General features: G+C 32.1%; 1 protein-coding gene across 1 annotated transcript in view; it reads left to right on the forward strand.

The window, feature by feature from the left end:
* The window catches only part of LOC145323726 (uncharacterized), a 59,256-nt gene extending 54,607 nt beyond the window's left edge, over positions 1–4,649 (forward strand). The window contains exons 3-4 of the mRNA XM_080166210.1: positions 3,003–3,104; positions 3,573–4,649. Coding sequence (XP_080022336.1) covers positions 3,003–3,104; positions 3,573–4,352 — 882 coding nt within the window. The 3' untranslated portion in view covers positions 4,353–4,649. The remainder of the gene's footprint in view (positions 1–3,002; positions 3,105–3,572) is intronic.
* Positions 4,650–16,707: the final 12,058 nt, after the last annotated feature.

A 16,707-nucleotide genomic window follows, 5' to 3' on the forward strand; every position in this document is an offset into this window, starting at 1 on the left:
TTTCAATTTGAAGAAAGACTTTAACGTTGATTTACTTAATCTGCAGCCCCTTCTTTCTCTTGATTCTTATACACTATCAATTGAACACATAAAAAAAATTCATTATATTTCAAGTATCTGAAGCTTTGTCAATAATGGATATATTTGTCATTGTTTTACATTAAAAGTTGCGTTATGTCTAGAATAAATATTCAAACCAAATATTTTCAATAATTTGAAATTGTACGTCTGTACCTAGAGTTGATATTTTTTAAAACTCTACAAACTCCTATTATTAGTTATAGTTAATGTTAATAGATGTCGATTATTACATCTATGGATGGTTGATAACAAAGTGGAGCCAGTCCTACTGCCCTAAAATACCAACTATTGCAGATGCAGACAACCCTTAAACGTCTGGTTTCTTAAGATATGTCTATCTTTTAGCCTGTTTATGGGCCAAGCAATTCCTGATTATTGTATTTTTATAATTGGCACTTACCTAGCACAGAAGCAGCAGTTAAAATTTTTAACGCCTTTAGTATGATACAGGCATGAATTCAGAATAAATTTCACTTGTACCCAAGTTAAAAAAAACTCGTTCTCACATTTGTTGGCCTAAAAAGTTTTAATACATCTTTATTGCATAGTTAGTTCAATCAATAATTTAAATCTACACATATGGTTTTAAGTTTACATCAATTTATCATCCATTGTCTTATCTCAAAAATCATTGTATAAGCTTATTTTCTCCTCGACTACTGGTGGACGCATTTACCCTTTGAATGGATAGGTACATAGACTGTTAGTGGCTCATTTATAACTAGTTGATAGCAAACTTTCATCTCATGAAAAATTAAGTTTAGATCGTAAACTTAAAAAGGTCTGTACATTTCAAATATTTGATATTTTTTGTATATTGTATATTATGAAAATAATAGTCCGTCCATCTGTCTGACTGTCGTTGTCGTCTGTTTTGCTTATCTTGGCAATTTTTTACTGAAAGTCTCATGAAATGTATATCTTCAGACGAAAGGACAGTAATCTTTTTTTTTATATTTTGTTTATAAAATTTTAAAAACAGACAGTCTTTTTAGAGTATTTAAAGATGCCAATAATTTTGTGGAGATTTAGCATAAGTGCTAAAATGTTTTGCCAAGGGAGGGGCGAGTTATACACACTTTGCGTAGAGTCAGGGATAAGGGATTATGAAGATAAGACAAGGGATGATAAATTATTATTTCCTTAATTCTTAAAATTTTGCTTTTGGTAGCTTGTAGATATGGAGGTAAGTAAGAGTTATAATACCAGTTTTGTTAGCCCCGAATGGCCAAAGGCACGGACTAATAAAACTGTTATTAATTTAACGGTTTTTATCTTCATATTCGTGGAAAATTGTCTGTAAAACGATGCTGTACATGATTTTTAGTATGGTTAAAAATCAGTTCTAATCCAGCGGTTTCGAAGCCATAATTGGCAAAAAAAATTAATTTAATAGTAATTTTCCGATAACTTACTTTAGCATTTTTATGTTTTTAAGCTCCTTATCCCTTATTCTAATGTGTTTTTCTTTCTCTTTTTAGCTTATCTAATACAAGGTGTTTGTAAATGTTTTTTTTGAGTAGCAATACTACTCTATAAATTAGATGCTCCCGATATTGAACTGTAAATCATACTTGTTCCAAAATTCTTATTCATTAGTCAAAACTTTAATTTAATACCTTGATTAAATCTTCATTGGATTGTACAAACCTTCAGTGTCAAAATATTTCCACCAACAAATTAAATTGTAGAAGGGGCAATTTTGTTTATCAAAATTTGTGGGTTATATTGATTTATATTATATTATCTTATCACTCCAGTCATATGGTTGAGACCAGGGATCATATAGTAAAAGACAAGTAATAGAAAATTTATATTTATACCCAATGATGCTTAACAAATTTACCAATTTTTTAGATCAAAATTATTGGTTGAAAAAGTTGGATGTTGCTTGTTTGGAGCAACCAATCAAAATTAAATAAAAGTACCCATAGTTTTTGAGCGAACGAAAATTTTGGGTAATAATGTATTTTACACTACAACGTTTATCCTTCTCTAGTTAAGACTGACACTTGCACTAATTATTTAGAAGCTTTAATTTTAAAAAATTTGAAAAAAAGATATAGAGATATATAAATAGATAAATAGCCCAGATAAAAATAAAACTATCTCTAGGGCTTGATTATGCTTTTAAGGCACGCGATTGGTTGCCTTGTAAAATTACCAAAATAGATATCAAAATAGCAAGGACAGTTATGCCCATATATAGCGCAGCTATGGCAACATTAAAATATTTGTAAAAGTGAACAGTAAAGTATTATACAGGTTTATTTCTTTTTAAAATGAATAATGTTTCTAACCTATGTCAAAATTATGGGGGTTAATACACAAAGTCCCCACCCCCTTCTACCTACACCCCCTTAAACAACGATTTATACCCCTTGATACATACCTCTAATGTAGCCAATTGTATCAATTTACCAAGCAAGGGATTGTTGTTTATCCATTTCTTAACAATAAAATTACACCACTCATGATGACTGTATTACACATTCCTTGTTTTCAGTTTAAAAGGGGTGTCAAATATAAAGGGGGGGGGGGGGTGCACGCCCATGTTTCTGTTTTTCGTGTTTAATTTTTTCCTTGCTTTTAACGGATTAGAAACATGTTTAATTAAGATGGCCCTGGGTTGTTATTTAGTTTATTCAATTTCTGACTCATCACACACACACACACACACACACACAAACAGTCGACTTTTATGTTGTTATTGAATCAACATAGATATTAACTTTCACAAATTTATCTAGTAGTAGGGGAGGGTATGAGGTAAAAGGTATGGATGGGTGGTATAGTTATTTTAGCAAACTGCTAGTATCCTTTTTATCAGATTACATGAAAATCGGGTGATTCATTCAAGTAATAATATATCAATTATGTCAGAAATAGCCATGCATATTAACAGAGATTATTTATTTTAGGAACGAGAACGAATGTCCCGCGTGAACGAAATGTTTGATAAACTGAAGACAATTGTTCCAGAGGGGCTCAACAAGCATGAAGAGGATAATAAAGAAACCAAGGTAAGGAGATAGATAAATAGACAGACAGACAAATAAGTCTGTAAATAGATAGAAATGCACAGATATACAAATAGATACTAAGATAGGTAGATAGTTAGTTAGACAGACAAACATTAAAAATGATTTAGACAGGAAGGCAGACAGACAGACAGACATAGAAAAGAAAGGAAGATAGACATACATAGACAGATAGACAGTCAGACAGCCATACAGACATACAGATATATATAGATAGAGGGTAGAAAGATAGACAGAAATCAGGACAGAAATGCACATATAGATAGATACTAATATAGTTAGACAGACAGACAAACAGACATAAACATAAATTCAAAACGGAAGGCAGACATATAGAAATAAAAAAAGACATACATACATACACAGACAGATAAACAGTCAGGCAGCCATAAAAAAAGATCGGCATATATTTAGTCTATTTCATTGTTGAAAATGAAATTTATATTTTAGGTTACAACTTTGCGGTCAGCTATCACTTATATCAACGAGTTACAGCGTCTGTTGGTTGACTACGACACAGGCTCCTTAGACCCAAACCAGTACAGATTTACATCAGCTGTCGACAAGGAAAATCAGCCCAAAGCCAACCAATCAACACCAAGCAAAGGCAACAGAACGGCGGCCGGTTCCCTGCGCAAAATCCGCGGCAAAATTGTGATGAAAAATAAAAGACTGGTTAAGAAATCCGCTAAATCTACGGCAGCAAAATCCGGGAGGAAATCCAAGGCTGGGTCATATTCAAGTGGCCGTAGCAGCAGCAGTAGGACACCTTCACCCACAATGTTGTTAAAACCTGTATCTCCAACCCTTTCACCAATAAATATGTCCCACGTGACAACAGCAACGTCACAAAGTCAGCTGTATCAAATCCAAGATGGCGTCGTTGCCAATGGCGCGCAAATTCAACAGCTGATCCCAATGACGTCACCGCAGGCCGTCCAACTGGCCAGTGCAGTACCAGAGCCATCTGTCGAGTACGTTGTGTACCAAACAATGCCGGATACAACCACAACACAAGTTGCCAACTCTCACATACTTGATTTACCAAGAAATTATGTCGTTTATGACTCGAATGGGACACCTGCCATAGACAAAGATTATGTAGTATATGAGGATAATTCAACAACGATACAGAACACAGAAATAACAACGACAGACCAATCTAAAGATGTTAATGTTATAAATCTTTATATAAGTCTTATTGATGGAAAACGCAATAATGGTTATTGAAAAAAAGCTAAATTTATTTTTTTAAATTTCATTCACACTCAGTCATACTAAAAATTTACATTTATGAGAAATAGAACTTTTATTGTTCAATTAAATTTGTTTTACATAGTACTTATGTTTGTCATGCAATTTTAAAATGTGCTACACAAAATTTTAAGTTGTCTAAAAAATGTTAAACCTTACTAATCTACTTTTTATATTCTAATTTTTAGTAGCGAAGCTACTTTACAAGTTGTACGCTTATGTTTGTCAGTTGGTAATATGCAGGATTTAAATGGCTCTTTACATATCCAAAAAGAATTTGTAAGAAAATAGTTATCTGGTACTTTGACATAATGTTCTTTTTGAACACTGAAATCCCCTTTCCACATCCTAATTTTACAAATATTGAAAATAGCAAAATGGGTACTTTTTTCTCTAACCCTGTGTCACTATTACTTGCGATGCCCTAACCTTGCGTGCGGGGCTACACAAAGTACCAAATATAACATAACCTTACATGACCTAAAGTAGGAAACAAACAAACGAAAACCTACCATCTTCTTATTTTAAATTTTTTGAAGTAACGGGGGGATATCATTGCTCAATAAGGAATTTGTGCGAAAACACCAAATTATATACAGTGTGTTTTTTTATGAGAACTTTTTTGAAATCAATTTTACCCCACTTATATTTATCAGAATTTAATGATTAATGGCTTATTTTCTTCGTTTTTAAGGCAATTAATAGAACAACAAAAAAATATTTCAGTTTTTATTTAAAAAGTACAGTAAAATCTAAAATTCAAACTTAGGTGTCAACATCTAAAAATGGTTTTAGCGCATTTTTCTTATGCTCAAATAATCAACCTTTTGCAAGAATGGCTGCTAAACACTTCAAAGTTGAGATATAGAGCTGAAAATGTATACAGATACTATTAGGGACATGTACTAGAATATATCAAAGTTTAAAGGTCATATCTCAACCAGGGAGGGAGTACTGGCTCCCCAAAGTCGACTACAGAAAATCCATTTTTTAAAGAAAAATGCGCTAAAACCATTTTTAGATGTTGACACCTAAGTTTTGAAATTTAGATTTTACTGTACTTTTGAAATAAAAACTGAAATATTTTTTTGTTGTTCTATTAATTGCCTTAAAAAACAAAGAAAATGAGCCATTAATCATTAAATTCTGATAACTATAAGTGGGGTAAAATTGCTTTCAAAAAAGTTCTCATAAAAAAAACACTGTATATTTTTCAAGTGTTTGCTACTTTTGGACGTGATCAACTTTGTTTAAAATTAGAATATTGGGTTAATTGCAATATTATTATTTAACATTTAATGTAATTCTTTGTTAATCTTTTTAAAAAAATATTTTTTTATTAATGTTATTTAATACTTTAGTAATCTCATTTATACTATTAAACTGGTATAAAATATAGTGCCATATTATTGAGGGGTGGTGGGGGATTTTTTAGCCAAATTTTACTTTTTTTCTGGAATTTTTGGCCAGAAAAGTTAGTAACTATTCCATTTAAATTCACCTAAATTGATTGGAGAACATTGAATTTTGGGAGACTTTGTAAAAAATTTCTCTCCGCCCTCAATTTAAAAAATCTCGTATTTAACAATTATAACTATATTTAACAATTTTTAACATTTTAATCTGAATAAACGATTAAAAGTACATATTTTTCTTGTTTAATTTCATTTAATACAAGGATAGTTTTGTTCACTAGGAGCGCAGCAAAAACAAGCAATAATTATTTAATAATTTTATGAGGAAAAAAATATTTTCTATAGAGCAACTAATGTCAATTTATTGACATTCTTTAATTCAGTATTTTTATGTAGTAAGGTATACTTTAGTTTCATCCAAAGACTGATTTGGAATCTTCCTGGGCTACTTGGCAGGGGGTTGCCCCATACAGTTATGGCAACTTGAAGAAAAAATTAACCCTCCCCCCCCCCAAAAAAAAAAAAGTTAAATAAATGTTAAAAAATACATAATTTACTTATCTATTTTAAATTTCTAAAATGCAATTAAAGTAAAAGAACGAAATGGAATTTGCAAGCAGACTAAAAGAGTCTCCACCACTTGGGCCAGGTAGTTGTCTGGATCATACATCTATAATTATACGTTTATTAAAATGTAAAAAAACTAAATTGGTAAGCTTGCCATTTATGAATGACAATAGAATTGTTTTGATTATCATGTTATAAATATCATCATTTCCATAGTAAAATTTCTTTAGACAGACGAACGGATAAACCGAAAACAAAGATAAGCTTCGCTTCAAACATTTTATGGCTTGATTTTCTTAATAGTTTTCTTAATTTGGTTATTATGAAGCTATCTTAATGAAAATAAACTTTTAAAATTCATTAAATAAAATTATTAATTAATAAGAAAAGGGCTCTGCCTAAAAATATTCATTAGATGTTATTTTTAATAACACTATAATACAAGAATAATTTTGTGCAAAAGCGAAGGTGTTCAATCATTGTTCAATAAATTACGTACTATGTATAATGTATATATGTCCATAAGGTTATGAGGGAAATAGGATTAAATTGGCTGCTATTTAAGATAGATATTTATTTTAAAAATAAAAATTTAGCACTGCAACCATAAGGTTTTTCTTTTCAGGAAATCATCATTTAGGACCCAGAAAGGTTTTTATCTATAAATTTGGGGGAAGTTAAAATCACCCCTTACATGTCTGACCCTAAATAGAACGAACCCAGTAGAACAGAATGAAGCTTAAGATCTCGATAAATACAAATCTGATAAGGCTCTGATTATAAGGGAATATTTTACACTAGCGGCTACGCCCCTAGAGGCCTCATGAAACACGTAAAATTGTTTCTTTCAATGTATTTTAAAATCAGCTATGTACCAAACAAAATGTTTCGCAGATAGATGGTGTTAGTTATGTTTTTAGCTTATTGCAAAAATGCCCGCAGGGCGGCGTTTTTTCAAATTTTTTTGTCGATTTTTCTGGGGAGGGTGGTGGTACCTTCTTTAAAAATAGTTTTAAACCTTCCCGGGACCTATGAGAAGCTACCCTGTTAAGAAGCCTACAAGTTAAGCGGTTAGCGAGATCCTTCGGTACAGACAAACAGACAGACAGACAAACAAACAGACATCCTGTTACTTTATTATGAGGATAGATGGTTATAGCAAGATTTTGCTCTATTTTCTTGGGGGTTGTTAAGAACCACCTCCCAACAAAGTTGTAGACTATCTTATTTGAGGCAAATACAACGTTGTGGGGGTTTACTACCACTCCCTCTTAGGGCAAAACCACTAATATAGAATTATAAGATTTGAAATATGCTTTTAACACGGTGAGGCATAGGGTGCTAATGAATTCTGAAAACCAATAACACTCACGGCCAATGCCATGGACAGATTTTAATAATTTAATTATGTAGTTCTTGTGTCTCAGGAGAATACTTTAGTTCTAGAGTAGTCAAGCTTCTAAAATATACGCTTTACACGATTCAAATTCATCAAAAATCACTAGAAATCTGTCCATATTTTAAAACACTCTTCTGCTTTGTTTACTGAAAATATTACACTAAAAAATCAGTTGTATTTTACGATCACAAAAAAAGATTAAAATAATATTTTTTCAGCGAAGCTTTATTTCAATCTTGTAAGTTAGTATACTGTTGATACTGAGCCCACAAAGGCCTTTAGGGGCACTTGCGGGAATGGGAGGGTGAAGTAGACCCTCCACCACTTATTTTAAAAATAAGGGGGTTAGAGTATTTTTTCTTTGGTTGATTTCTCTTGGAAGGGTGAAGGTATCATTCCATAAATTAGTTATAAACTTTTCCTAGATCAAAAAACTAGTTTAGAACCAACCAAGAAAAATTCAGTACAAAATATTGAGCAAACGAATTAAGAAAACATTGGGTATTAATAAAGGGATACTCGCAGCTGGCTCAAATAACGATAGACAAATATTCTTCTATCAATATATCAAAGTATTCTATATTCATTTGAATAATACACTTGGTTTAGTGGCAAAAAAGTCCAAACACTTTTTTGATCCGAAGGCTAGGCAATTAACACACGACTTTAGAATATTAAAATATAGTTAAACAAATAAAATCTTCCACAGAAATATTTACAAATTCTCCTATATACAAATAATTATAAAAGCTCTAATGAAAATTTTCCTAAAAAGTGTACTTACTGGCTATCTTAACTAAAATATTTTATAAAAAAAAAGGAGAAAACTAGAACACTTCACTTATTTGGATTACAACTTTTTTCCTTTACTTTTTCTCTCTCTCTCTCTCTCTCTCTCTCTCTCTCTCTCTCTCTCTCTGTCTCTCTCTCTCTGTCTCTCTCTCTCTCTCTCTGTCTCTCTCTCTCTCTCTCTCTCTATCTATCTCTATCTCTCTCTCTCTCTCTCTCTCTCTCTCTCTCTCTCTCTCTCTCTCTCTCTCTCTCTCTCTCTCTCTCTCTCTTTCTCTCTTTTATTTTCTTTATTCTTTGACATTTAAATCTGTGATTGCATAATTTGCAGACATAAATTCAATCATCTCCACTACTATTAAACGAAATCGTCCTTGTTTACTTATCATATTTTGTAATGGATAGATAAAACGTGGATATTTTGATAGGGAAAAACTTGTCGTCAATTGAGGTTGCTAATATGGTTCCTATTATTTTGATCAGTTCGTTCATCTAGAAGGAGGGTATGGGATTGGGTTAAAGGGGGTGGATGGGGGATATCAGTATTTGAGCCAGCTGCAGGTACATGAAAGTCAGGTGCAACATCCAAGTAATGATATATCGATTCCTTTTGTAGACTACTTGTGGTGTACTACACTAAAAAATTATTTGTTTAAACACTTTGCATCTTAAAATAATTTTTGGGGTTCAACAACTTAAAAATGATTCTGTTCCATATATGTAATCCTATAGCGAAGAATCTCGCTTACCGCTGAAAATATCAATATAACTAAAATTCAATGTGGATGGTCGACTCCCCCCACCCCCTTCCCTCATCTAGTCATCTAGTTGCGCAGTCGCTAGTTGTTTCATAATGTAGAGTATGAATTTACAATTAGACCGTACTTGAATTATTTACAGACAATTTTGTTTTATTTTAAATTCAGAAAATGCTTAATTTAAGTTTCATATTTTATCTTATCTCATATCTTTGTATAAATTTTTTCTTGTTGTCTGGAAAAAGTGCTAATTTGAACAGATTTTTTACATATTTAATCAAAAACCCTTTTTTTCCAAATAAGCGTTTTTACAATGAGAATTATAGTAACAAGAGGTTATACAGTTCTACATCTTTGGTAAGCTTTACATAGATTCCGGGATGGTTTTAGGCTATCTATTGTTTTATATTAAGTCTTAGGAAGATTTATGTTATTCTATGGACGTATATGCTAATAAATAAATAAATGTAAAACTTTTATTCTTATCAAATCAGGTACTTTATAGATTTACTAGCGGCTTCGCCCCTAGCCTCTAGGGGCTTTGCCCCAAGAGGTGATTAAAAAAAAATTAAGTACCCCCACTAAGGTGCCCCCACTACTTTCTATTTTTAAAAAAAATGGGGGGATTTTTTTTGTTTTTGGGGGGTTGGGGGTGTCCCACCCCCCAAGAAAATAGCCTAAAACCACCACAGGACCAGTAGGTATATACCCTGAAGAGTAGAATCCGATCGGTTCAGTGGTTACCGAGATCTTAAGGGACGTACAGACAGACGGACGGAAAAGATTCTGCTATTTCCGACAAACATCTATCTTTTCTACAAATTTTAATCATTTTTGGAAAAACTTTTTATGTCAAAAATTGTTTATTTAAATTTTTTGATGAAATGAAAGGGTAAAGTTTTAAAAATTTTAATCAGAGTACAACAAAACGTATTGTCAATATATGTACAGCAGTCATATTAACAAAGAAAAAATTTAGCCATTCGGTGTTATCCATAAAGTGCCTTTTGGGCATTGAGGCCCCCAAAAGGCACTTTGAGTATTCAATTTATTTTAGAATAACAGGGGAGTTTCAGTGTTTAACAGTCAAAGTGAGGGAAAGAACTTTCATTTTGTTTTAAAAATAAAAGACCTTTTTACGAAATCAAACAACCTATTTGAGCGTTTTTGTAATCCCGACAGTGGGGTATTAAAGAACAGATATTCTGTTGAGTAAAAAGACAAACTGTGTGACGCTTTTATATCTCAAGAAAAAAAACTAAATCGCCTCCAACATTTTCAGTCAAAAAATCATACAAAATGTGTTACTTTTGTGCTTGTCAGTGTATTAACAATAAATTATTCTGTAATTGTAATTTACAAGAATACAAAACTGATATATTTCACTGGTGAAAATGTTAGAGGAAAAATACTTTTACTTTAGATTATATCCATTTTTAAAAAAGGATTGTACAAATTTGAAAAAATAGTTTGAAGTCTATTGGTTAAAGATGACAGAATGGTTCTGCCCCATTTTTACCCATAAAGAGAAACTCTGATAGTTAAATGTTTAATTGTGTGTCTATAAATATCTCTGAAACAGCCGATTAGATGTCTAGAAACTTAGTATTAATTTGTCAATTTATATATATGGCCGGTCGAAAGAACTGACGGACTAACGGTCGGACGGACGTATTTTATGACACTATAGTATCTATTCTATTGACTTATTAAAATTTTAAAATTCTATGAGGGTTCCTTAAAATGGTGCCCGCCCCTTAAAACCCAACACCACCACAAAAAATGCCGCAAACCATAAATGTTAAATTCTCATGGCGGTTGCTTATCATTGCAGCAAAACTTTATATTGTTAGTAGCGAAGCTACTCTGTATAATAGAATAATGTACGTATATATGTCCTCTCTAATATAAACACAGTTAAGAGTGCTCCGACATTGTATTAGGCAAATTAGGACACTATTTTTAATTTTTTTTAAAAGCTTACTATATAGTCGTTTAAACATTTCATTTGTAATGAGGTTATAATGCTTGTCCGCAAGATCTCGGAAAACACTGAACAAATTGAGTTCTTCAAATCGGATAGTTTTGCATATCCGCAGCAGGTCTCCAAGGTTAAGAACCTCTGACCAATAGAATAATGTAGGTAAGGGAAGTCGGCAAATTGGTTCTGTAACTTTGGGTTAAAGAATGGCTCTGAAGGCTAAGATAGACGGGTTCAGCTTGAAAGTGCCTTTGGATTGGAAGGACTGATCGAGAGAGTAGGTCCCGTGATGATGAAGCTGTTCTATTTTTTACTTTGAATCTAGAAATAGTTTTAGGCTATATTACTGTCATCAATCTATTAAATTTTAAAAATTTATTGAAAATGTTATGTTAGAACGTGAAAACATTTCAATGACGCGACATAGGTCGACTTTAGGAAGATTTCTACAGTGTTAAATACTGTAGAATGACAGTAGAATTTCATCTAATAATAATCTAAAACTTTACTGTAACACAACTGATACCTAAGTCTATGGACCCGGTCTTAGAGAAAATTACTTATTTAACACATTTCCATGAAAAATCCATTTATATTTTATGTAAGTTAGCCGCTAGCCAGTAGAAGACTATCAAGTATCAAAAATCATTAAAAAGTTTTATTAAAACCATGAATAAAGGGTGAAGTAAATAGGTAATAATGCTGTTGAAGAATGGATTCATCATTACTTGGATCATACACAAGATTATCATGTTCTCTAATAAAGTGAAACTTGTAGCTGGCTAAATAAACGATTCTCCCCCTCCATCGACCCTATATACCCAATCTCCTTCCCTTCTAATGAATTAACGGACTGACCAATAAATGATGTCCTTGGAAGCAACCTAAATTGACGACAATTTTTCCCCTGTCATAATATCCACGTATACTCTACATCCATTTGTTGAAGACTTAAGAATAATTTTGCTAATTATTTATGTAGGGATCTTAAGGGATAAGACAATGGATGATAACTTAAATTGATTAACAAAATTGCCCCTTGTGTATATATAAATTATAGACGAAAATATTATACTTATATCAAGAATTAATAAAGACTATAATGATTTATGCTAACAAATGGGGGAAAGTGTTTATAAATCTATGGGTACCATTATGATTTACAGTCCAATGTCCTTTACCTCCCTTCTAGGAAAAAAAGATTTTATATTAGTAATTTTTCATTTACTTTATCTATCCTTTTATTTCTATATATCCAAATAATAAGCGATCTATCTAAATCAATGTTTCAAAATTTTAGCTTTAAATTGTTTGGTTCTTCCTTATAGCAGTTTGATAACGAAGATCTTGTATTATTATAGTTTGATTGTGCTGGTATCTAATGGGATAAGACAATGACCAATTAATGGATGTACAATGTATATCTCCAATGGTGATACATAAAACTACCCCTTCCGTAGATTAAAATTAGTGATTGAAACGTTTGAACACTCAACTTATTGAAACAACCAATCAAAATCACTAAAGTCTTCAAAGTTGGCAAGCCAATAAAACAGAAACGTTATTGTAAAACTTTTGGGACTAGTATAATAAACAGCCCATTGTCTCCTCTATCTCTGTGAGTGTAATTTTAAATCAGCTTATTTTGAACAAATTTTTAAAAGAAATTTTAACCAGCAACTTCTATTATTTAATACCATTATTTATGAACTAAAGGTATTTTATTTGGTGGCTAGTGAATAAAGGGAAGTTATGTATTAAGCATAAGTCTTCAAAAATATTCCGCCTAGCATTGTTAGGTCAAAGTTAGCATATAAAGGACACGTGCGAGTGAGGCGTAACACGAAGGGAAGGTGATAGGTTCGAATCTTTTCCCAACACAAAGTCATAACTAAAGACGTTACAAATGTTGCTACTGCTGCTATGTGAAGCTCATCATAAAATATTAGAGTATGGAGAATGACTTGGCCCAAACCTGTATAACCTTTAAATAATGTGATACACCATTCGGTCTTATTTTAGCATATCTCTGGACCAATTCTTGCTTGTAAAGTGCATGATTACGTGGACACACATCCTAAAGACAACCAACTAAATATTTGATTGCACAGCGTTTGTATGGAAGTCTTAACTGTGCTTAGTAATGAGCTGCGACTGTTTATGCGCCTATTATGACTATTAATAGCATGCACATGACATTCCACGCATGATTCAAACCAATCACCTTTCCGAAATCGAGCAATTGCGCAAATTCTGATATATTTTATATTTACTTTGACTGTTTGTGTGACTCATATAAATAAAGTTGATTTTGGTCCTTGTCGGTTGATCTATAAAACTGCAAAAAATATTATTTAGCAATTTTAGTACTCTAGACATACTAATAGACTTTCTTTTGTATAATAATTTATCGTACAAGAAAGTAGTAGAGTTTTTTTAGGTCTTAAAGGGGTTTTATGTACTTTTTTATCAAAGATCCTACAAGCAAAGGGCTGGTTGTCTGCTAAGGCTATACATGAGTAAAAAGTGTGGACACTATAAATGGCTATATGGCTATTCTTGTTTTAAAAATGTCTTGCTATTTTTTGCTATTTTCCAAACATTCTATTGTAATAAGTTTGGTTTTCTGTTTGGGCTATAAATTTAGACAAAACTTTGTGATATTATATGGACACTATAAGTGGCTATATGGCCATTGTTGTCCTCTTGTGATAAAATGTTCACGCCCATCCAGGAATCTTAAGGGAAAAGACAATGGACTATAAAGTAATGTGCTCTCCCAATTATGATAAATAAAAATTAACAATTCTGTAAGATGTTTGGAAACTGAAGTTTAAAATTCAAATGAGAGAGAGCTCAATAAAAGAAGAATAAAAAAAGGAACCGGGTATACAATAAGATATATAAGTTTTCCGGAATTTTAATGTTAGGGGGAGATGTGAAATCTGCATCAAATTTTAAGGATTTTTTATAAAATTCGTTTTTTGTATAATTCTTTATCTAAAAGCGGAAATGCATTTTAAGTTAATTAATTTTGACCAATAGGATAGGTGGATTTTAAACTACCTGCGCTATAATTGGTTGAATGATGTACGCCATCCAATCAGAGTGCAGATCTTTTAAATCCACCAATCACAGATGCCAAAATTAATTAACTTAAATTACATTTCCGCTTTTAGATAAAGAATTTTATAAAAAACGAATTTTATAAAAAAAAAATCCTCAAAATTTGATGCAGATTTCAAATCTCCCCCTAACTTTAAAATTCCGGAAAACTTATATATCTTAGTATACAATGCTTTAATAAGTAACAAGGATGACAACATCCATAAGTAGCGAAGCACAAAAAATCGTCGATGGGAATACGTACAGGTAGATTTAAAAGGTCTTCACTAAAATCAAGAATAGATTTATTGGATAAAATAGACATGAATCCTTGTTTTATTTTGCATGAAGACGATGGTCAAAGTAAATTATATTAAAGATGCTCATAACAATGGGAAAAATTATTTTGATACTGATATCCCATAAAAGTTTGAAAATTGCATCAAAATAAACAAAGATATGGGGAAATATGTAAAACATATAAAAATAGCCAAAAACCTGATTAAAGGCAGTCTGGCCGTCATGGTTGTTTTATTAAAACGACAAAAAATTTAATTTTTAAATCCTTAACTTAAAAAATTGGGAAAATCGGACCATATACACTGAAGATATGGAAAAAAGTGTTAAATATATAAAAAAATAGCCTAAAACCTGCCAAAAAGGCAGTCTGGCCGTCATGGTTATTTTGTTTAAAAAACGGGAAATTTAATTTTTATATCTATAACTGAAAAATTTTGAAAATCGGACTATAAACACTGAAGATATGGAGAAAAATGTTAAATATATAAAAAAACAGCCTAAAACCTGCTAAAAAGGCAGTCTGGCCGTCATGATTGTTTTATTTAAAAGACGGGAAATTTAATTTTGATATCTATGACTGAAAAATTTTTGAAAATCGGACCATAAACACTGAAGATATGGAGAAAAATGTGAAAAAAAATAAAAATAGCCTAAAACCTGCTAAAAAGGCAGTCTGGCCTTCGTGGTTGTTCCTTTAAACGACGGGAAATTTAATTTTGATATCTGTAACTGAAAAAATTTTGAAAATCGGACCATAAACACTGAATATATGGAGGAAAATGTGAAAAATTTAAAAAAATAGCCTAAAACCTGCTAAAAATCGGTCCGAACGCCAATGATGTTTTATAGTCAACTAGTGGTTTCGCCCCTAGCCTCTAGGGGCTTTGCCCCAAGAGGTATAATTACATCTTCTATTACTTACCCAGCAGAACGGATCACAAATTTTCGCACCTACCCAGCAGGAAAACATTTTGCGATTAAATTCGCGAAATTCGTAAAATTCGTAAATTTCGTAAATTTCGTAAAATTCGTAAAATTCGTAAAAAAAAAAATGGGGGGGGATTTTTTTGTTTTTGGGGGGGTTGGGGGTGTCCCACCCCCCAAGAAAATAGCTTAAAACCACCACAGGACCAGTAGGTATATTCCCTGAAGAGTAGAGCCCATTCGGTTCAGCGGTTACCGAGATCTTAAGCTTCAGACGGACAGACATCGTTCTACTTTGTAATATAGACTAGTGGCTACGCCCCTAGTAGCCTCTAGGGGCACTTAAGAGGGAAAAGTTGACCTGATTTTAAATTTGAGTTTCAAGAGTAAAAAATATTTTTTGGGGGGAGGGGGAAAAGACACCCTCCCCAAAAATAGTTTAAAACCTTCCCAGGACCTATAAGAAGCTTCATTGTAAAGGAGAACAATATCGGTTTAGCAGTTAGCGAGATCCTTCGAGACAGACAAAAAACGCTTACTACTTTATAGAATAGGATTGTGCTCCTTACTGATGTCAAAAAATTTCAGCATTCTATCTTTTATAGGAGCTGAGTAAATCCCATTTCCCCCATAGCGTTACGGACTGACTGACGGACGGACAAAGTGAATTATAGAGTAGCTTCTCTACTAAAAATATATGTAACACCATAACTGCTATTTAACACAACTCATTGTAGCAATCAAGGGTAAAAGATTTCTCACAAAATTATAAATATTTTAATTAGTTTATCCTAATTGTTATTCTAATGTTCTATATTTTAGAGTTTTCACAAACAAGAGGAAAAACCATCCATCTAAGTCGAGCTGTAGGACAAAGGTACATGTACAAATATAGAATAAGATTTCATGAAATATTGAACAAATGAATATCATGCAAAAGTCAAACAAAAATAAGAAATTTAAATTCAATGTTTTGGTACTTTCTCTATTCTTAATTTTTGAGAGAAAAAAGTCATAGCGTCTGATATAGGATCCTACCCTGCGGGGCCCTATAACTTCAGGGCTCTCCTTAACTTTAATTAACCTAACCTAA

Source organism: Acartia tonsa, chromosome 7 (genome assembly GCF_053477335.1).
Source record: "Acartia tonsa isolate MP-2025a chromosome 7, ASM5347733v1, whole genome shotgun sequence".
NCBI lineage: Eukaryota > Metazoa > Arthropoda > Copepoda > Calanoida > Acartiidae > Acartia > Acartia tonsa.